The sequence below is a fragment of the Octopus sinensis genome, linkage group LG8 (genome assembly GCF_006345805.1).
Source record: "Octopus sinensis linkage group LG8, ASM634580v1, whole genome shotgun sequence".
Lineage (NCBI taxonomy): Eukaryota > Metazoa > Mollusca > Cephalopoda > Octopoda > Octopodidae > Octopus > Octopus sinensis.
This window is the reverse complement of record NC_043004.1, coordinates 22902607-22927977: the sequence shown is the minus strand read 5'-3', so window position 1 is coordinate 22927977 and position 25371 is coordinate 22902607. Positions and strand designations below refer to the sequence as shown.

General features: G+C 34.0%; 1 protein-coding gene across 1 annotated transcript in view; it reads right to left on the bottom strand.

The window, feature by feature from the left end:
* The window catches only part of LOC115214978 (atrial natriuretic peptide receptor 1), an 853780-nt gene that overhangs the window by 507200 nt on the left and 321209 nt on the right, over positions 1-25371 (bottom strand). Inside the window, exon 3 of the mRNA XM_029784078.2 lies at positions 6417-6612. Within this exon, the coding sequence (XP_029639938.1) occupies positions 6417-6612 (196 nt within the window). The remainder of the gene's footprint in view (positions 1-6416; positions 6613-25371) is intronic.

Here is a 25371-nt window from a genome sequence, read left to right as displayed (position 1 = left end):
ATATATATATATAATATATATATATATATATATATATATATATGTACATGTATGTCTATGTGTACATTCATATTTATTATATCAAAGACAGTGTCTTTATGTGTTTGTGTATTAATTATACATCCGAAAACTGCTGCACCGATCCTAATGAAATTTGGAACACAAAATCGAAGCGGGATTCATACAATTTCATGGACCAAAATTACTGGATGGATCCTTATGATATTTGATACGTAGATTCAATGGATAAGGGCGGGTATAATGCAATTGAATTTCAGATGGCTTAAAGGGGGCAGAACCCCCATGAAAATTCATAAATTTTCGATGTTGATGAAATTTGAACTATGGGTAATTGACACATATCACGAAGTATTCTCATAGATTCCACTTCACATGAGGATTCTAAGACACCCTAATGGGGGCCTTAACTCCCAAAGTTTAGTAATTTCTTTTATGATCCAAAACTAAGTCAAAAGTACTGAATGGATCTTTACGAAATTTGGAAATTATATTCTATGCTTAAGGGCCACAACCCCCATGAAAATTCATATATTTTTGCTGTTGATGAAATTTTAACCATAGATATTAGATATAAATGAAGACGAATAGTTGTACTTTTGGAAGCTGTGAATATGAGCATTATTTTGGAGCATAGAATATGAGCATTATTTGTAATTCAATGGTACAACAGTGTAAAAGTTTGCTTTGACATACACTTAGATTGTGCTGCAATGTGCTGCATAAATTATCAAGTAAACGAGAGGCATCTTTGCCTCCACTGATTCAGTTGCAAAGTGATGAGTAAAGTTATTTGATTGCAGACTTTTTTCAGTCTTTTTATTATCACTCAGTCACACATAGTCCCCACATGGTAACATTGATTTCAAGGCCTTCCCAGATGAGTGACTGGTTATTCAAAGACATTTATAGGTTGTATATGTATTCTGTCCAGTTACACATCAGTATAGTGGTCATTTGCAAGCTCCAACTTACATTTCTCCTTAGCCCTCACGTCACACAGTTGTTAATGCTTATTCCAATTGCTATAGATTCGTAATGCATCTTACGGCTATGCCTGTCATCTGCATGGTGAGGAATACTACAGTGGGGGTGGTAACGACTAGGGCACTGTAGCTGACTGCTTATTGTGATCATTCGTCTTTTGGTTTCCTGTAGCTTTGCTCTCTTCTACAAACCAAGTGAACATATATTTCCTATTTCAAAGAAATTTAAACAATAGATATAAGACCCAAGTTAAAAAGATTCTCAACAATTCAACTTCTCTGGTTGACATTAAGATGCCCATCTCCAATAGAGGCGTTAACTCTCACATTTTAGAGCTCCATGACCTCCATTTTTCAGGAGCAAAATCCTTTTAACAGGTTCTATAAGACTGGAATTTTGGAATATGGGCATAAAAATCAGTAGTATGCGATACATGTAGCTCGATTACAATTTTAATCAGGTGTGTAAAGAGGGAAATAACCCTAATCTGCAATTTTTATGAAATTCGAAACATAGGTATTCCAGTTCATTACAGAAAATATAACAGAAAATTCTAATTATTCAGTTGTATGTAACTCGAGCAACGCCGGGTAACACTGCTAGTGATATATATATATATTTATGATATATAGCTGTGTCGTTAAGATCATTAACTCGGTTTCTTCTTGCATACTCTCGTACAGAAAATAGTATTGAACATGAATGAAAATCTTTTTTTAAAGCCAAACTTAATCTCAAAATAGTTTTGGAAACTCTAACTTATCGCCAGAGTCTGTTCAGTTTAAGCTAAACATTCATCCTGTACACTTAGATTAGCACAGATGATATTCCTTCTTGCAACTGAGAACGGCGTAATCCGTTTTCCTTCCTATGTCTTATTACAAACAAACGCTTACGCAATGATTTTCAGTGGTGTTTTAGGTGTAGTCTCTAGTAGAGTCAGGACATGGAATCTAAGAAGGTTCTAGTTTTGCCTATCCCACTTTAATTCTTGTATATTTAAGCCTGTATTGTATACTTTTATGATGACGGAATTGTGTGTTCTGACACAATTTTGTTTATTTAACTTATGAAAACATGCAATGACTCTGTTGTTATGTATATTTTGAATGCAAATCGTATTTGTACTGCGCACTCTAATGAAACATGAAGAGACTGACTGCGCCCGGAATGGCATAGGTGGTCTGATCAATAATTATATGAACTGTAACGAGGCTAAAGCATGCAAACTGACGCGGCTTGGCACAGATTGACCTTGAATGCTGCTGTGCATTCGCCTTAAGTTTGAACGTTCTAGTACACTTCCGCTGTTTACAGCAGTGCTTGCAAGGAAGGTGTGGCCATGACAGTGAAGGCCGAGTAGAGAATCTGCATTAAATTTTGCCAAAAGCTTGTCGATACCTGCTCAGAGACCATCGCAAAGTTTTCAAAAAGTTTTCATCGTTCTCGATACAATCAAGGAGGTCTTGTGCTACTGAAACTCTGCGTCCTTTCGGTCAGGTCAGCTGAAATCAGTTTGGGCACAAATTTTTGTAGGCACGCATCCCATACAAATCTTCAGTGATAATAGACTGAACTGAACCGTAACTAATCTGCATATCCTCTGGTAACTCACAGATGGTGAATCGTCGATTTCCCTTCACAGCTGAACGCACATCTGCAATATTTTTCTCACTTCTTCTGGCTGCGGGTCTCCCAGAACGTTCAGCACTGTTGAAATTTTCTCGGCTATCTTGGAAACGTCTGCACTACTTGTTCTCTTGTGTGCGGCTCATGCACTACTCTCCATACACTTGCTGCAACTTTGCGTAGACCTCTGAGCAGGTATCACCATGACAACGTTCACTGTCAAGGTGACTTCGACGAACACACTCTCTACACCTTCCTTCAAAGCACTGGTGTAAACAGTGGAAGTGAAGTGGAACGTGAATATGTATACATATATCTACATATAGAAGAATATATATGTGTCTATATGTATGTATATGCATATATATATATATATGTCTGTGTGCGTATATATATGTATGTGTATATATATATATATATATATATATATATAGAGAGAGAGAGAGAGAGAGAAAGAGAGAGGGAGAGATGTATGTGTGTGTATACACACATATATACATATAAACATACATAAACACATATACATATATATACATATTGAATGTGAATATATGGCGAAAAGAAAGGGAAGCGCAAGAAAAATAAAAAAAACGTGTCACGTTCACAATGCCATTAACTCTTCCCAGTAACGTAAGGTCACAGAAATGGGAAGAGCTAATGCAGAAACGTTTTGGGATATTATGCTCCGGCATAGAGGGTACATGGATGAGAAAAACCATTTGAAACCGGGAAGAGAATAGAGAAACAGCTCAGAGTATTTTGGAAGAAAACAAAAGCCACGTAGAATTGATCTACATGTTGTCTGTTGAGTGTATATATGTACCCATGCATATGGACATGAATACAGGTACACACACACACACACACACACACACACATATATATATATATATAGAAATATTAAAATTACTAAGTCTCTCTAAAAGAGATTACGGCAGCGTTACTGGAAATTAATTGTTATCGCCATATTAATGTGGCAGACTTATAGATATAAGACTAAAAGCTGTCGCTGATTAGCTCCATGAGGCCATCGCCTTAAGATAGCTATTTGACACACAAACTGTGTCCATTATAACCTTCGAACAAGGGAGGTCACCCGCTTCACACTGCTAGTCAGACAGCTACAGACGCGTTTCAGGGTATTTGTCCTTTGTCAATGTAGCGTAGTCAGACCCGCCAGGTGTCGCCACTGATGGTCTCTGTTCGAAGGTTTCATTTACCTAGTTTCGGTGGAATACATCCACTTGTTTTCAATAATAGAAATATTAAAATTACTAAGTCTCTCTTATATGTATGTATATATATATATATATGTATATATGTATATATATTCTTGTATATATATATATATATATATATATATATGTATATATATGCATGTATATATGTATATATATGCATGTATATATGTATATATATGCATGTATATATGTATATATATGCATATTTATATGTATATATATGCATATATACATATATATGCATATATATGCATATATATATATATATATATATATATATATATATATATATATATATATATAAGAAAATAGTAAAGTGTGAAAAAACGACAGAAGGCTTAAATGTTAAAAAATATATATATTTGTGTCAAAATGTCTGGAGAATATTGGAAAAATTTTTTTTCCTTTCCTTAAAATGACATAATTTTAAAAATTTTTAAAGAAATTACCGGTTTCGCGTGTAGCTTTTCAAATTTCTTGTGACGTTATGTTTATATTGCATGGAATTATCGTTGTTTTTATTTCCAGGAGATTTCTAAATAAGGGGAAGTAGTGAGTGATTTTTTCCGGTGTAGGGGAGATAACCGCTTAAAAATTTTTTTTCCCTTTTCCTTGTTAATTTCTCTGTGTCAGTATGTTCGGATGGTTGAGTCTGGGTTTGTACTTTTCAATGAAGAATGTTTCCTTGTTCAGTCTCATTTGTGTTGATGATCCGAAAGCACATTGGTAAAATGGGAAGTAGGCACTGAACCAGTATTTTCTTGGATGACACCACCCTTTCATGCGGCGAACATATTCAAATTTTACACGTACATACATACATACATACATACATACATAAATATATATATATATATAATATATATATATATATATATAATATATATATATATTATATATACATACACACATACATATACATATATTTATACATACATTTTTAATCTTCCCATTTTACCAATGTGCTTTCGGATCATCAACACAAATGAGACTGAACAAGGAAACATTCTTCATTGAAAAGTACAAACCCAGACTCAACCATCCGAACATACTGACACAGAGAAATTAACAAGGAAAAGGGAAAAAAAAATTTTAAGCGATTATCTCCCCTACACCGGAAAAAATCACTTACTACCTCCCCTTATTTAGAAATCTCCTGGAAATAAAAACAACGATAATTCCATGCAATATAAACATAACGTCACAAGAAATTTGAAAAGCTACACCCGAAACCGGTAATTTCTTTAAAAATTTTTTAAATTATGTCATTTTAAGGAAAGGAAAAAAAATTTTTCCAATATTCTCCAGACATTTTGACACAAATATATATATTTTTTAACATTTAAGCCTTCTGTCGTTTTTTCACACTTTACTATTTTCTTATATATTCACCCACGTGCTTTACCAAACAAACTTTCTTATCTATATATATATATATATACATATATATATATATGTTTATTATCAGCAACAAGTCAACCATTATCTCTTAAAGCTGTTTCAATTAATACTCAGTGAATTAATTAGAGCATAATATCTTCAGTGGGAAAAATATACCGTTAGCTGTTTTATAAGTGCGGTGTGCTATACTGAATGCATAAACACACATATAAAACTTCTAAGGGCGTGTCTTTTCTCTCTGAAGTTATTAATCGCAGAGCATATGGATTTAATACTTAATTTCATTCACTGAATATAAACTGCATTGTTTTATGTATAAATCTATTATTTCAGGTAATCAATTCTCCCAAGATATTAGGCACTGAACCAGTATTTTCTTGGATGACACCACCCTTTCATGCGACGAACATATTCAAAATTTTACACATACATACATACATACATACATAAATATATATATATATATATATATATATATATTTATATATACATACACACATACATATACATAGATTTATACATACAATAATGTTTTGATACTCACTTTTGATTGGATTGATTTCCACGAAGAAGTTAAATCCCACTTCTATCCTTCTGCATATGTATCAGTATGTATGAATGTAGGTATGTATCTGTGTCTGTCTGTCTGTTTCTATCTTTATGTACGTACACACACACACACACACACACACACACACACATATATATATATATATATATATATATATATATATATATATATATAATATATATATATATATACACATATATGAATATGTATAAAAGCACACAAACTGATGCATGCACACGTATTCTTGGTGTTTATGTCTGTGTTTATTTGTATGTGTATATATGAGTAAGTGTGCGACCGTGTGGTGTAGAAGACAGCACTGAGATTTACAATGAAAGTGATTTACAATCAATAATTATTGTTAATTCACCAAAATATTGAATAATGTATTGGAATATTTTTATCTGTAAGATCTCTCAATGTCCAAATTCGATTAGTTAAAATCGATGTAAAAAAACAACTCTGACATCATCCAAAACTCTGGAGCATTAGAAAATCGCAAAAATAAAAATAGAAGAAACCCTCCCCCACCAAAAAAAAAAAAAGATTTATAGAAAAGTTTTACGTACCTCATCCTCACCGTATGTAAAATTCTGACTCTCATTTCTGGCTCTGCTAATAACTTCTCTTGAGAAGTTTTCGTACTCAGGGCTGGTGGGTTTTCTCAGAGAGACAGTCATCAGACTTTCGTATGCTTTTCGCGCCTTTTCGTTACTTTCGGCTGTGTCGTTAGCACGGTACCATGGGTACATACTGGCGTTTTTACTGCAAAGACAATAATTCAAATATAATTAGTTACTAACCGAACTATTTCCACCAGCGGAATTTGATTAGGTGGAAATGTAATTAATTCCAGGGGATCGAAGACAGGTTGGAAGATAGTATCCTAAACAGTATGACTGGTCTAATAGCTAGCCACATAATGGAATTTACATATATATGTATATATATTTATATATATATGTGTGTGTGTGTGTGTGTTTTTTTACGTAATACGCATATAAATGAATGTTGTAATGAAAAATATTTCCAGCGATAAAAATCAGAGTTGACTTGTATAATAATCAATATTTACAGGGGATTGTTTAAAATATTTATGGGCATACGTAATATTGAAATATGGCTTAGGACGCGCACACACATACACACGCACCAATGTACACACACACAGACACACACACACATATATATATCTATCTATATATATATATATATATATATATATATTCATGTAAAATGCATATATTGTCTAATGCATATTTTGTCCATACCTAAAATACAACTATGGCATAAAATCTCTGATTTTCATGTGGATTTTTGAAAAGCAGTTATTTAGGGTCTCGACTTATAAAGAAAATTTTATACTTGTTTCGCACATTAGAAATTGGTTGTGACAGAAAATTTGTAAAATTGTACAATGTTGAAGAGATTTTTATAAATTGTTTACTACATCCCTCAATATCACAACCTCTGACACGCAAAACATCTCACTCTACACATCCTTCGCAATTAAAATTGGTATTCAATGGAATTTATTCTCTTGAAATTCATTCCTCATATAAAGATAATAAACGTTAGAAATATATTTATATTTTATTCACAACATTTAAGGATATAGATTATACTTCTGTATATCCATTTAAGAGATTTTGTTCCTGAATTGTCTATATTAATAAAAATCAACAGCTTTTACAAATGTATCACAACGAAGCTGATAACACAATTTCAAAAACATTATTTCCCTGATAGCAAATATCGAACATAATATGATATCAGCAAGATTGCAAACCGATATATAGATTATTTCAACAGTAGGCCTACTTCTAGCAATCATGCAAGTATATTTTTTTTTAAAGGATCAGCAATAATAAAATACGATTAACAATAACAGTTGGAACATTAAATCTATCACATGGTACGAAATGAATTTATGGTCTTTATGATTGTCCTGATTGAAAGAAAAGAGAATAAATATATACAACTAGAATAAATAAACACACACATACATGCACTCACACACACGCACTCACACACACGCCAAGGATAAATACATATATACTGGCATGTGGCATTCAGGAATAAAAGTGTTTCCAAGGTAATAAATGTGCCATTACTAAACTACTATTCATAACCACTATGTCAATATTGAGTAGACAGTTCACAGCAAAAAAGCAATTTATTTACTCTCGGTATCTTTATTTTTACTGACACACACACATACACACACACACACACACACACACACACACACACACACACACACACACACACACACATACACAAATACAATTGTATGTACGCCGCATGCAAGATATTATCTCAATCATTCCATCATTTGTTCAATGGTGATAAAAACAGCGTTGGAAAATATATCACACCCAACAACAGCATTAAATAGCATTCACGTTACCGGAGAATGCCCAGTTTCGCTTTTTCTCTGCGTCATCCATGCAGTCACTACACGAAACCAGCAGCATTTGTAATTAATATGGGCATACATCAAATATTTTTCTTCATTACTGTCTTTAGGATTAAAAAAAATATTCTTGGTTCATGTTTCACAACCCGCTGCCATACGAGTGATAAAACCCTTTTCTTTCTTTAGCTTCGTCGAAATCACTGCCTAATTTCAATGCCAGGTATGGAGTGAATTAGTGATTCTGCTACACATACTAATCGCATCTCAATAGGAAATAGTGTTCAAATACTTGTTTCTCGTGTTTTAGGTCTGTACTTAATGGCCTGTACTTAATGTGTGCAAGGTACTGTTACTACAACAAAAAAGACCACACGAGAAGGTTGCAGGTTTGCTTCATTCTTGCGGTAAAGCTTGCAAATATGAGCTGCTATAAATCCCCGTACTCCTACCAATCAGGGACACGATGTGAGAATCTAGGGTGTAACTTTCCACTATCGATGCTCCAGCATTGTCATTTCCTGTCCTTCGTCTTCAAAACAATAATATGTAACATCAAACTAATGCTTATTTCAACACTGTTTAGTGGATAGGCAAGGGCACTTAGGACAAGGTTAAGCTACCATTTCCTGCAAGGGATTATGTGCATATTGTAGAATATGCACCAGCTATTCATAACATCCACACCCATGATAATCATTAATCTTCAGCCTTTATGTCTCTAACTTGCGGGCAGAAAATACTTCATACAAGAAACTCAAGCGAAGTCGAAACGTCGCTGGTTATATTTTCTCCAACAATTTGCACGATATTAAATACTGGGCTAAACTAAATGCAAAAGAAATACAGAAAAATTCCAGCAATGGTTGAGAATCTTAGGCCTCAAAGCAGAGACTAAAGGATTTTTAATTGCAGCACAAGACCAAAACCTCTCCACCAGAAATTATCAAAAATATATAAGGAAAAAAAAGATAAGTAACTGCAGAATATGAGGAAATGGACAAGAAACAATAAATCATATCATGTCTGGCTGCTCAGTCCTGGCTAAGAAGGAATATATTCACAGACACGACAGAGTTGGGATGTACAAACACTGGAAGCTATGCCAATAGTATTGAATAACAACAGAAAAAACATGGTATAAGCACACGCCAGTACAGGTCATAGAAAACGAGAAAACAACCATACTCTGGGATATGCCAGTACATAGATAGAGGAATTAAGGCCAATAGGCTAGATATAGTTGTCAGAGACCATGAAGAAAAAATGCTTTCTAATTGACGTATCAATAGCAGCAGATGACAACGTTTCTCTAAAAGAAATGGAGAAACTTTCAAAATATGAAGACATGGAAATAGAAGTAACTCGAATGTGGAATCTAAAAAGAGAAACAATTTCTATCATAGTGGGCACATTAGGTATGATGAAAAATATTCAAATACATAACAAAAACACCAGAATTTACGAGTATATATAGCATACGGAAAATTTTCACTGTTAGGCGGTGCACACATCCTACGTAAAACACTTTCAACAGCAAACCACAGCACATGTCCAAGGTACACAGAGCAGCACTCGGTAGTGAAGTGAAAGCACGTTATCAAAATAAAAGTACTGAATAATAATAATAATAATAATAATAATAATAATAATAATAATAATAATAATAATAATAATAATATGAAGGAGAAAATGTAACCATTCTGTGGGACTTTCCAGTACATACAGACCGAACCATCAAGGCCAATAAACCAGATATTGTTGTGAAAGACCAAAACAATAAAGTTTGCTTATTGATCGACATGAGCATCCCCTGTGATCATAATATCTCAGCGAAAGAGTTTGACAAGCTCAGAAAATATAAAGACCTACTCATTGAAATTGAGAAAATGTGGCATCTCAAGGCGGTTACAATACCAGTAATCGTAGGAGCACTAGGAATGATCAAGAAGGGAACCGAAAATTATATGAGAATGATCCCTGGCTTACCATCCCTGTAAGAAGTGCAAAAAATTGTCTTAACTGGTACATCACACGTATTGAGAAGAGCATTGTCGATGTGAGAACTGTTGCTGCTCATGTATTTTAATTTAACTTTAAAAAAAAAAAAAAAAAATGAACGAACTACTGAGTTTGGTTTAATGGCCTACCAATATACACTATGAGTTTCTTTGCCCTAGGAGTCGAGAAGACACTCGGCAAGAAATGGAAGAAAATTTGAAAGAAGAAAAAAAAAGTAATAATAATAATAATAACAAAATCGTCGAATATATCTGTTCATTTGTCCTTCTGCCCGTCCGTCACACGTTACCCACAAGTGAAGAGTCGAAATTAACTACCATTGAAGTTATTCAATTTGTTCGTTGATGTCACATACGTAACATAAGAAAAAGGAAAGTTTGTGTTTTATTTTTGGTTACAGTTTACTTTTCCCTCTCACGCAACCGAAAAAGATGGCTCTCTAATACTACAATCGACTGTACGAAAATTAGATAAAAAAAAGAGTAATGCAAATCGCAACAAATCTTATAAAACCATGTTAGTTACACAGTTAATACTACTGTAGACTTATTCAATTTATTAAATACAGTTCGTTCTACCAGTTGAAACTATTTAATTGTAAGGTGAATAATCTATTTCACAAAAGTTTTCTGTCAGCAAAACATTTAATTCCACTGTTTACAATTATTTTGCACGTAAGTATTGTTGATATACAAGAACTGCAAAATTGAAAAACAAGTTAGAAAACAATTCTTACCGTGAATAAATATTTTCGATGGAAGAAGTATTATTTCACAATAAGTTATCTATATGCATACCTAAAGTGTATATATTTCGAAACTGCGACTTCATCAGAAGAAAGTTTCTGTATTAGACTTATGGTGTTAAAAATACTAAATATCTGCAGCAGGTGACCTTCTACTACTCACATTTCCCATGCTGATAAATTGTCAGATACGGATACCTGCTTGTTCGCTTCACCAGTAGCAAATACTCCCATCACCTTATGTGATGTGAACATCGTTTGTTATTTGATATAGTTAAATAGTATTTGAATGGTGACTACGTCGCATTTCCCGGCAGGTTGAATAAATATTCATCATCATCTACGAAAGCAGTATTAGTTCAATATTCGCGATCTGTATTCATACGCTAACTGTTGAAAGCTTTCTAAACGGTGGTATTCGTCTTCATAATGTACCTCTTATACAAATATACTGTTAAAAACACAGATAAGTAGTAACCGCAGGCGAAAGTCACCCAACATTTTCGGTGATATTTCTAGGTCCAGATTTCTCAAGTTGAAAATTGAAATGCGACTGTCTTTCAAGATAATTCCAGTATGTATACATATCGCGAATATTGAACAAATAATTTTCCCGTCGCTAATAATGAAATTTTCTTCAGAACACCTGCTGAATGCAGTGACCTATCAATCAGTGTTTAATTATATCAGCCGATGTTTGTTTGACATGGTGCGACGTGGATATTTGCTACTGATGAGGCCAGCAAGCAATCATTCGGATCTTGCAATTTCACCATAATGCTGATCGACATCTCCTGCTGCTGATATTTTCCCGTGTTTTTAATACTATACACCTGTAAGAAGTACTTTTCCGTGTCGAATACCGCAGCTTAGAAGGATTTCAAAATATATACACTTTATGTTAGGATGCAGATCGTTACTTGTCAATATTTCAAAAAACATACAAGTTACTGTTAAGATTATGTATAAAGAAATGTTTGTTAAGATATTTCTCTGAAATGCTAACTTAATGTGGCTAAAATAATTTCACAAAAAAAGGATTGATTGAGTTTCATCGTCTACACTACAAATGTTCAGAATCAAAGATGTATTACAAATATAAGAGCTTTCATATCGTTACCCAATCTATCAAAACAGCGGCCAAGTCTCCTCCAAATCGGCCTGAAGACTCATCATACATATGAAAACAGAATATATTAATTCCTCATAGAAACATCAGCTAAATATATGTAAATATTTTACCGTATTATTTTAAAAACAGAATATTTTTTAAAGAAATGTTTTTAGATAAACAAAATTCAAAGAGAATTTATTAAGATTTCTGAGAAAGAAAACTTAAATTTCAATAATAAATCCAATGAAAAACTGTCTGGTTTAACGTATATGTTTTCTGAAAATAATTATAGTGGCAAAATCTATAATGTTCTAATTCCTTCACAGACTGCAAACATTTTATATTGAACACAGTATAATAAATGAATAAACAGTTTAGTGTATAAAAACAAAATTTGTGATCAGCAAAGAGAGGAGTAAAAGAAAAAAGTATCTGGCTGTCCGTCAGTTAAAACAATGATTTTCCCAGTTGATACGATCCTGTTGGTGAAATTAACTTGCAAGTGGCAGAGAACTCCACAGACATGAGTAACTTTAATTCAATTATCATGGAGATTCAGCGTTACACAGAATATAAAAAGGATGGCACTTTGAATTACGAGTAAAACTCAGTTTTGCCAGCTGAGTGGACTTAATCAACATGAAGTAAAATGTCTTGAAGGATACGCGAGCGATGCTGCTCAAAACTGGACCCACGGCCTTACGATCGTTAGTCGAACACCCTAACCACTAAGCCAAGCACCTTCTCAAAGCCACATGTATCTAACTAATAACAGGTACTGTTAATTTAGAGTGAATACTTGATAAGTCTAAGCACCTGTATATGCCAAATAGTGGCAGAGGTGGGAGAATATATAAAATATAAATTAAAAACAGAAAACAAAGGATATCGCGGTACACCCGTTTCAAGCTTTATAAACAATCTGTTATTACATCTGTGTATTATTGATATAAAAGATGGTTTAAAGATAGAGGTAATATTACGTGTACTTTTTATATTGTGATGTAATCTTTGGACTAACAATGTTTGCGGCTGAAGAGAGCTTTAAACCATCTTTTATACCAATAATACACTGATGTAATAACAGATTGTTTATGAAGCTTGAAACACGTGTACCGCGATATCCTTTGTGTTCTGTTTTTAATTTATATTTGATATAACTAATAACAGCAATAGTCGTTTCTGACGTAGACGTACAACCTGAAATATTATACGGAGGGAACTCCAGTACTTGAATGATACTTTATTTTATGGACTTCACTTCATGAACAGCAATGAACAATTGATAGCGATAGGGTTTGAACTCGAAATGTAAGGAGTAAGAACAAACAGGTATTTTTCCAATATTAATAGTTATTTTAAAATTTGGCATACGGCAAGCAGTCGGATAGAGAATAGGTACTCGAATATACTAACTGCAATTCATGGCTATTGCTTTATATTATTGACAACGGAAAGATGAAAAGCAAAGTTGATCACGGTGGTCGTCGAACTCAGAACGTAAAGAATGTGACCTAACACTTAAAGAAGGTGACCCGAAGCGGATATTAATTCGCTACCTTGATAACTTATGAAAATAATAATACTTTCTACTATAGGCACAATGCCTGAAGTTTTGCAAGAAGAGATTAGTCGATTACATCAAACCCCAGTGCTCAACTAATACTTATTTTATTGGCCCGAAAGGTTAGAATGTAATGTCGACCTCAGAAGAATTTAAATGATAACATAAAGATAGGCGACACACCGCTAAGCATTTTGCCTGACAGACTAACGATTCTGTCAGCTCACCGATTTTGTTAATAGTAATAATAATAATAATAATAATGATAATAATAATAATAATAATAATAATATTAATAATAATAATAATAATAATAATAATATTAATAATAATAATAATAATAATAATAATAATAATAAGGCACTGCACACATCCTACGCAGAACACTTTCCATACAATAACCATCAGAGCATCACAACAAATCACAGCACATACCCAAGGCACACAGAGCTGCGCTCGGTAGTGAAGTGAAAGCACGCTATAAAAATAAAACTACTGAATAATAATAATAATAATAATAATAATAATAATAATAATAATAATAATAATAATAATATGCTAATAGAGAAAAAACAATAAATCATATTGTCTCTGGCTGCCCAGTCCTAGCTAAGATGGTATACATTCACAGACACGACAGGGTTGGAACCTAGACACAATGGAAGCTATACCAACACTATGGAATATCAAAAACAAGAAAAAAAGACTATATAGGCTCACCCCAGAAAAGGTCTCAGAAAGTGAGAAGCAACCATACATACTGATAGATAAATTAAGGCTAACATGTCGGATATAGTTGTCACAGATCACCAAGAAAAAATAATAATAAAAATTGTTCAGCCTGAATCCAGTTATAAAAACATGAGAATACTTGAAGGAGGTGGAATTAAGTACAACAATATGAAAGAATAGAAATATTACTGCAACGAGTGAGATAAATAATGGCTTCAAAGTTCAATACCAGTAGCATAATTTCGGCAATAGACTCGCTCGCAGTTGTAGTAATCCCGTATGGTACTGAAGTCCTGAAGTGTACAGGGAAAGAAATTGGCCTGGAAGACAAGAAAGCTCCTGACGATGCATGGGTGCGGACAGTGATCGCCAATACATGAAGAAAGCAAATGGCGGAAGGGAACTGATAAGATCGAACTCGAGAGCTTAATGAGAATAGTGAAAGAAAAAAGACAGGGCACTATACCAGCAGCACAAGACCAAGCTTTGGCCACAAATTGGCGCTTAACCTTAAGAATGAACATGTGTCTCCGCTGTGCCGCTTCTGTTCGCAGTGAATAAAACCATTGCCCATATCACGAACGAATGACCTAGAATTGACCCAAACCACAGCAAGTTGTGCCACAATGAGGTAGCGGAAGTGCTACATTGGAAACTGTTCGAAAAGTGAGGACTAGAGAAAGGCAAGACGTGGTATGAGCACATACCAGAAAGCGTGGTGGAGTCGGAGACTAGCAAAACCCTCAGGAATTTCCCAATCCAAACAGATCAGGCGCTAGAGCATATCAGACCGGATTTAGTGGTGGTCAAAAATGTACACCACATATGCTTTATACCCGATGTTGCAAGCCCGTTTAACCCATTCAAGAAGGAAGGCAAAAAATAGATATATGTACTCGTCTTAATTACAAAATAGACCGTCTATGGGAAATGAAGAAGATGAAAATTGCACCAATTAATGTTGGGTCTTTGGGGACAGTATCCGAAGGCATCAAGAGGAATATAAAGGATATTGGAATAGAGCGCCCTGTACAATTGTTACAAAAGATTTGCCTCCTTAGCATGGCCAGAATAATCAGTGAAGTATTAGAACAGAGAGCATGGTACCGTAGGCTGCAGGCAGCAAGCCAGCAACGTATGCAAGACTCCAGGAGATACAAAAAATCTTGAGATAAAAAGAAAATATTTAATAATGATGATGACAATGACGATACAGATCGTGTTGATGGTGATGATATATTTGTCTATATATTTATTTATGTGTATGTGAAATTTAAAATCAAAAGCACAAAAGTTGTAGAAAAGCAGACGACTGGAAAATACTATGTACGCTGATTATGCTATTAGTTCAACTCTGATGCGAAAGAGTTTTAGATGTTCTGGAGGTTAATCTTTCTGCAGAAGATTTTGCAAAAGAAAAAAAAAAAAAAAGAGAGAGAGAGAGAGAGAGAGAGAGAGAGAGAGAGGGCGTAGGGATGGAGAGAGACTGACAGGCAGAGCCAAAACAGTCACAGACAAGAAACAAATCGGGAGAGCAGAGGAAATTTCGAAATATAAAGACCAGGTGTTACCATCTTTTGATGGTGAAACTGATGTGTGTTTAGATATAGGTGAATACGCTGACAAGTCCACGAATAGATATTGTCATAGCGTGTGAGTGTGACCGGGTAATTGTATGAGCTTGCATGTGTGTAATTATGCAAATGAATTGATGCTATGCATAGTGAGTTTGAGGTCATGTCTGTACGCATGTGAGTATTCGGAAAGTAATGCAAAATTATGTATGTTTCTCGTTATTTATGTAGTGATTTACAAGAACCAATATGTGTTTATGTTTAGTTGAACATGATTGATCATTTAACTAATATAGTTGGTATTTACGTTCATGACCGGTCTATGTAAACATAAATAATTGTATTAAACATTAATTCTAATTGAAAGTATTTTTATCACCAATACAATTTGCCAGTCGTGAAAATTATTTCCTTTGAAATAATTTGGTTATTATTTTTGTGAAATCACTCCATAGCTTCCTCAAAGCATTTTTAAAATTCAAATTGTCTTTTTGTTGTTGTGCAGTCTGTGAAGAGAAAAAGATGATTATTTTTTTCTGCGAGGAAAATTCACTACTTCTTCCTAATACTTGGAATGTACGAACGACGAAACTTAGGTCTAAATTCAAATCATTCCACTATTACACAATTTTATACGTGAATCTCAGCAAATTCTTACGAACAGTACAGGTTATTCCACGTCGCTTTCATATTCACTGGAAGAAAATTTACAACTAAAATTTTTAATGTTTTCAAATAAAATTGAGTAGTTTTGATGTAATGTGTAATGTTATGGAAATCCCTACAAATCCCTAATGCTGTTACTTATTGAAAGTCCTTTTAATTCAACATTTCCGTTTGTCAATTAATAATGTGTGTAAATATACAAATGGGAAAACCCCCGAGATAATCGAGTACAAACAATAAAATATTCAGCAGCCAAACTGCACAGTTATACCCAAGAGAACGACTAAGCTTGCTAACAGAACAGAACTGTCAGAAATACAACTGTATTTAGTATAGAAGTCTGAAAGCTATATAGATTCGACGCTTTTTAAATACTATTAATATTCCATTTTTTTTTCATACTGGGGTTTTCGAGAGGGTTAGCTAAAAGTAAATAAGAAATTTCAGACCAGAATACTTCATGAAATATTTAAACGATAAGGAGTCTGTTGAATATGCCCAAGTATCATGAGGATGCGTAAAAATTTATTTCGACAAACACCCAGGGATAACTACATTCCATCTGGTAGCTTCAGTAGTTTCCGTTCTAACAATTTAATTCATGATGCTCGAGACAATTTGGATTTATTGAAGATAACGCAAAGTGCCTGGGCAGTGAGCAGATTCAGGAAGCACGTCATTACAAGGCGCTATCGCTAGCTAAACATTTATTTTTATTTACTGTCCTCATATAAGGCTAATAAGGCGACACTTCACTAAATCAATACATATTAGCAACGATACTTTTAAAGAAAAAGCAAAAAAACAAAATGTCTGTTGTAACTAAATCTCAATAATTCTCTATAATAATAGAAATTGATCAAACGAACACCAATAAAACTTAAAGTCATGGATGAATTTTGAAACGAGAAAGGCTGGTAAATCACACAGAATACTTTAAAACAAGACTTTATCTCTTTTAAAGAACAACAGCAAATACAGTTCTATTCCAGAAAATTATTAATGAATATATAATGTAAAATATGTCAGAATTGATAAATATTTATGCAGACGTTTGGAAAACATTAATCCAACAGGCTAATGAAAAACTTTAAGGAAAATGACAATGACATTACAATTTGGTATTTGTATTCTGAAGAAAGATTGAATTTTGGAAAGTGGTCAGATAAAAACAAATCCTCAGTTCATTACTTTCAACACAATTTTCCATATATTTTCTCCTTCCAGAAGTGAAAATATATTACTTGTGATAAATTATAATTTTTAAACATTGCTTCTTTATACTAGATTACAATCGCTGTTGAAATTTTGACGAGAGCTAAAGTCTGTAATCAGCAGATATTTCTCTATTTCGAAATGGAGTACTTTTCAGCTTACGATAAAGTCTTGTTAAATGGCGACAGAGTTATATGTGGCCAAATAACATCATACCTGTATAGTCATGAATAGGTGCAACTATAACAGAACCAACAGAGAGGCTGGTTGTCGCGCTCTGTATTCAAGTTATAGTCACCTTAGCGTTTCGTTGGTCTTTAAGTTAGATAGAATGAAATAGTAACTCAGCTGGCCTTTGGAGACTTTATTTAAGTTCATCTCATTATAAGAATTAGACCTATGCCTGTGGCTTGGGGAGAGTCATGATTTAAAATCCCTTAGGTCAGCAATGTACTCATTTATACATAACATAGTTCTAAACTATGACTTATATATTACGTATATGTAGTTGAGTAACAAATTGATGTGCAATTAGATTAATACTGATTCCTTGAGGTTTCCTTCAACAGGAACCTATAATATGATACAAGTAAATAGACAATAAATGACTCAGTGATTGACAGACAAAATTGATCCCAACAGCCATTGATGAGCGTCTAAGATGTATGAATATCCAGTGGTATTAAAAACCAACACCTCTGAGTGACACATAAGGTCCCAGAGAGTGAACACTAGATATCTCTTACGAAGAGCATGGATACAGATTGAATAGAAGTTATACCAGTATTTTATTGTAAATCGCATTGGTCGAGAGCCCAAAACCGAGAAAAGAGAAGAGAGAAAGGATCAGTAAAATCATGTTGGTGCTCTGATGGCAGAAATGCTTAGGGAATGACTTGACTTGTCATGATTTACTAGCATATTCAAAGTTGAGAAGTACAGCATATGAAATTATATACTAATAGGAATCCAGTATAGATTGCAGATTCATATGAGGAATTAAAGTTAAGCATTGTATTACGATTATCTGATATTTTGAAATTCGTCTGAATAAAAAGACAAACTCCAAAGCGAATTTTATGTAAACTCTGCATGACAGAGTTTGCATAAAACATCGAAATAATCCCCTCGTAAGTCCTATATTGAATTTAAAATGTTTTGTGAAATATGATAAATATTTAGGATAAAGATAGGAGTAAAAAGCCAAATATTTGAAAACAGATAAATGAAAATATCAGAAGATTTTTAGATAGATGTCTCGTAACTACCTCATACACACAGAATAATTTTAGGTTATTTGAAGGGCTTTGTTTTATTCTTATTTAATCTCTGTTCAATTGGCATAAAGTAGTGAAAGTCACTAAATTATTTAACGCATCTGTTGTGATAGTAAGATTTAACTTATTTCAAGCATGTATAGTGTCCACGTATGGGGCTTTCGTGTGGGCATCCCATATTGTCTAATAAATGAAAACTTAAAATATTTAAAATACTGTCATTGGCCTCTTGGTAGTTCTTGTTCTTTACACCCAGTTCAACAGACCTGTTTCCTTTCCAGTCACAATGTATCTAAAATTATAAGTCTTCAGATTATGGTAGTTTGTAAGATTCAGTTGCTATTTCTAACAGTTCACAAGGATAGATCCAATTATTAATCACTTCAATTAACATATAATTAGCCATAATCATCAACGACGCTAAACTAAATAAGTATAGTAATTTGAGCAACAATGTAATTATTGCGTATAGGTAACAGGATGTAAATTACTGTGAATAATAATTACAGGTGGTAGTGGATTGTGAGAATAGTTAGAAGCGTGTAAACATCAGTTATCAAACATTGACTTGCTTATTTCTCTTTAATACATCCCCATGTCGAAGCACTAGTATCCCGAAGTCCTGTGAAACGCCATGTAAAACCACTAGTGTCCAGAAGCCAGTAAGTCGAGTGTCTTATGAACACAGTGGAGTTGTTCTCCTATGATGCGTATAAAAACAAGTAGCATATTTTGCGTTCGAATCTGCGGGGCCCTGTTAAAAATAAATAAGCAAATCATCGAGAGTAAGTGAGTGACTGAGTGTGTGTGTGTGTGTGTGTGTGTGTGAGAGAGAGAGAGAGAGAGAGAGAGAGAGAGAGAGAGAGAGAGAGAGAGAGAGAGAGAGAAGAGAGAGAGTCTGTAGCACTTTTTACGTTTGTATATGAAAAAAATTGTAGATTATTTTTGAAAAATATTAAATTATGTAGTTTATTTTTCAACTTCATAATTGATGTTATTAGCTGTGACAAGCTAACTGAAACATCAAATACGCATACACTACTCTGAGCGGGTGTGAGAGTAGAAGAGAGAGACGGAGATCGATAGACCGATAGATATATAAATAGATAAATAGATAGATAGATAGATAGATTGATTGATAGATAAATAGATAGGTAGATAGATAGATATGTGAAGGGAGAGAGAGAAACAGATTGACAATATAAAAATTATATTGTAATCAGATTGTGTAAGGCAAACATCGATCAGATTCTAATTAAAGCAGTTTACGTGACATTGTCAACTTTATTCACAAACATTAGTTTTGAAGATTTATCGCATTTATTAAATAATTATTGGTCTCATTTGAGCAGACAGTAGTTCCAATTGATCTGCTAGTCATTCATCATGGTGTTAAACAACACAAGTGTGTTACAACGTTTCTCTTTAATGTTATCACCAAATATTTAAACTGACTTTATGGCTCAGACATAACGAAATTCATTTGAACAAAATTTCTTATTATATGTACAATTTAGAAATTATCTTTTCTATGGGGACGTATAACTGATTTTAGTCGATCTAATGTACACAGTGGAGGACAAAACATATAATACGGAATAATAAAGCTAGCTCACTTATTGAACTGTATCTATAAATCTGGCCAATTTTCTATGGCATATTTTGCAATAACAAAGCACCATCAGAACTATATTCCTTTGTATAAAAGAACGGTACTATAGCTATAGGAACAGTGTCTCTGTTGTTATGATTTGTCTCGCGCTAAATTACAGAGAACGTCATTTCCTCTTGTGAGTGAGATTTGATTGCTACTTCTTGCAAGCTGTGCGATTGCACACCTGCTCTCTCAATTGGCTTAGAATATTGGAGAGAACGAAATATCCCAGAATGATATAAATCTAATAATGACTCATGTATTTAGTTTTTTTTTTTATCGAAAGTGTTCCTATTCTGCCATTTAAATGACTGTTCTGTCAGTTAAATATCTGTTCTATTAAATTACTATTTAACTAAATCAATGTTCTAGTAAATACGTGGTTTTCTAAATTATTTTCTTAACTAAATTTTCTTTTAAACAACATTTGTATTAAATAACTGCTGCGTTATATAATTCTCCAGTTAAATAAATTTGAGGTAAGAAACATCTGTAAAATAACTGTTCTGATAATTGCCAGTTAAATAACTTTATATTAAATAAATTGATGAATAACAAGGGTTCTGTTACATGATTGCTCTGTTAATTCGAACATAAAATAGTAGTTATAATAAATAAAATTGTTAAATAAGGTATTTGTTAATTCAGTTATTTCTTAATCAATTCTGAACATTAAATAAATGTTCTAATGCATTATAAATCTGTTACATAAGGATTTCGTTAAATATACTTTTAAATAAATAGTCTTTTAAATTAATGCTATTCTGTTACAAGGCCAATCGTATTAAATAATTTTCTGCTAAATATCAGTTCTCTGGAATGATATTGGGGTTAATAATTTCTTTCTTATAGCAGCTATAGAAACATTTTTGAACCGTTTTCATTAACGTATCAAGAAATCATAACAGAAGCATAGTTTCTGCTGCTACAAACGTCATTCTACGCTGTCTCTGATTCGGAAAATATTGCTTTCAAATTTCAGCCCAAGGCCAGCAGTTTCGCGAGAGAGAGTAAGTCGATTACATCGACCTCAGTACTTAACTACTACTTATTTTATCGTCCCCGAAAGGATGAAAGACTAAGTCAACTTTGGTTGAATATTAACTCAACGTAAAAACGGGCAAACTGTGGCTTAGTATTTTGCGCGGCGTGCTTAGCTCCCAGCTCACCGCTATTCTTATTCAGTAAATATTGCTTTCAAAATTTGGCACAAACCAGAAAACTCTGGGGGAGGGGTAAATCGATGATATCCATCCCAGTGCTCAGCTGGTACTTATGTTATCGACCCTGAAGGGATAGTAGGTAAAGTCGACCACGGCAGAATTTGAACTCAGAAGGTAAAGATGGACGAAATGCCGCTATTCATTTTGCCAAGCCTGCTAACGATTCTGCCAGCTCGATGCATTCGGCTGACTTCTCACACCAATATTGTTTTCCCTTTTCTTAAATATCAATTCATTGTTTATTCTTGTGAATTTTATTTATTCATTCGCATTATTTCACCTTAAAACTGAATACGAATGAAACACAGAGAGAAAATTGTGAAGTTTTGTAAATATTCTAAGTAAAATGACGATATAATGGCAGCAAAAGTAGGGATTTAGATATACCAGCAGTTACAATATATCGAAATATCAAAAAGAAGTGAGTAAATGCATAATTACATAGTTATGAATGACATGGGTATGTTAATAATTATATAATTTATATAAGATATATAGTACAGAGATCATTAAAATCTAGTGAATTATAATGAAATGAAAGCTTTAAGCAATATCACTAATTTTTTGAAACATATGTCTCCATAAATAGCAGCATCAAAGATCTGATAAATAAATGTATTAGCCTAAAATCGACACAATGCCGAAAGCGGTCATATTTCTCATTAATTTTATGTCCTAAACCATTTTAATATCCGATATTAATTGCCAGCTCGTATTTCAAGTTCCATTAATCCTTTTAAGAAAGAATACCAAAATATCATATTCCTTAGTTTTCATATTTCTATTTTCTCTTAGTCATCTCTATGAGAAAATTTTCGTTATATTGTATAGCTGTTTGCCGCTAGCTGCATTGACAAGACATTTACGGCGAATCGCGGGAAAGTTGTGAAATGATTAATTTTGAAATGAAAAAGAAAACTTTAGAAAAACTATTCTTCATAAAATTTTCTCAGAATGCCATTTGGTATTATCGCTAAAATAATATAAAAAAAAGATAACATTATGTTGTACGAAACACTCATAAACACACTCTTGAATCACTTCCATCCACCTTATTGCGCGTGTACTCATGTATACCTCCCTCCCTACCTACATACCTACCTATATAATACATACATACAGACACACAAGCGCACAAACACTTATATACAAATACATATATATAAATATGTTATATTTATGTTCGTAAGTGAAGGCGTATGGCTCAGTGGTTAGAGCGTCGAGCTTACGATCGTGAGGTTGTGAGCTCGAATCCCGGACCGGGCTGCGTGTTGTGTTCTTGAGCAAGACACTTTATTTCATGTTGCTCCAGTTCACTCAGCTGTAGAAATGAGTTGCGACGTCACGAGTGCCAAGCTGTATCGGCCTTTGTCTTTCCCTTGGATAACACTGGTGGCGTGGAGAGGGGAGGCCGGTATGCATGGGCGACTGCTGGTCTTCCATAAACAACCATGCCCAGACTTGTGACTAGGAGGGTAACTTTCTAGGTGCAATCCCATGGTCAGTGTCGTGACCGAAGAGGGTCCCGGATCCCGGATGTTCGTAAGTCTATATCAACACACCCAAAAACAGCGTGACATAATTTTCACCGGCAAATAGTAGAGACTTGCAAAAGTCATTCTGGCAATAGATCGAGAATCGCAGCTGACCTACTAGATGTGCGAAGAAAGCAGTCTAGAGAAACAAAAACCACTGATAAATATAAAGTGCTCACTTTGTAGGAGCACAGCAGATTCTGAGTTCGGTAGGAAAGATGACTGTAAGGTTACACATGTAAACTATTAGAAAGTAATCTTGATAAGGAGGCTGAGGGATCACCTTTTTTATATTTTCTGTTGCACAAGAGTTCAATATTTCAAGGAAATGGAATCCCATGCCTTAGCAAGAACTATAGTAGTATTCTGAGAAACAACGTTCATGTCAATTATACCAAGAACCAATTGCGCAACAGATTTAGGGCTAGTGAAAAAATCCAGTTAATTGGAAGGTTTACAGTGTGATGCTTTTATTATCAAACTTAAATCACCCTGGCAATTCATAATTTATGACTTCGGCATGGCTGATGTCAAGGTAATTGAAAGATTGTTCAGTGAATTTGCAAGAAAGTGTCTGACATTTAATTCAACCTGTACAGCAAAATTCTAAGATCTTCTTGCTTAATACGTCCCTAATGGAAAACTTCAAGGCCACCGAGGTAAGGTGAGCCAGCACTTTTCTCACTGAGTCATCACTTTCGTAATGAGAACGAGAGATTACAGATGTAAACAAAGCTATAATTGTTAGCAAAATGTTGAAACATCAGGAGATTATTGGCGTATTCTGTTAAGACTGGCTAGAAATTGGCAAGGAGTAGCAAAATACTAACAGCAGCAAGAGCAAACTCATAGCGCAGATGATCCAAGATTCAACAGAGGTAATCACCATATGAGAGAGACAATGGATTAAGTGTGATAAAGCAGTGTGACGAAGTGTGCCCTGGATATAACTCTCATGAACTATTCATAACAAGCTGTCCTTCTTCATTCGCACGGTCGCTGGACAATTGCCAATTAAAAATAAACTTCAAATCTAGGACAGAAAGGAACACCCATACCGCAGGATGTGTGGAGTAATTCTTTGTCCCATGGACCACATTTGACCAAAATTTCTAGAGCACTAGGAGAAGAGTGATGTAAATCAGAGGCGCTTCATGGTCTTAACAAAAATTACGAAATGGATTGACCTAAAGGAAGACGGGTAAATCCGTCAAGAGACAATCATAAGCACCGAATGTTTTCAGATTCCTAAGGGTAGATTATAAATCCTAAAGCAAATACATTTATGAAGGGTCTCTCACTTATTTTACACCAAATCTGGGAATGGGAGTTGCAAGTGAATCTGAAGTGTAAACACAACTTTTCAGAAGTAGTGCCGGTCACATCAATCCAACCAGATATCGTTGGAACGCAAAACGAGCATTTGAACTTACAGTGCTCTGGGAAAGCACGCTTAAAATTTCCCACCGACAGATGAAAGCCAATTATAAGAATTAGGTAGATGATGCCCTTGTAAAGGAATGTAACGTAGCCTCATTTCCGCTAAGGTTATCCAGAGATATCTCAACGCAATCTGCAGCAGATTACAGGTTTGAAATCCAAACAAATACACGAATTCACTAAGTACATAGTCTTAACACCTGACATCAGTTCAAAATTGCTCTAGTCGGCGAAAGAAAGGAGCAACATTTGATTAGCAGGAGACTAATGTTCTCATTGCTACTCAACTCTTTAGCTACCAGTAGATGAAGTTAGCTAAGCCTTTAAATGGTTTCCTATACTTTAAA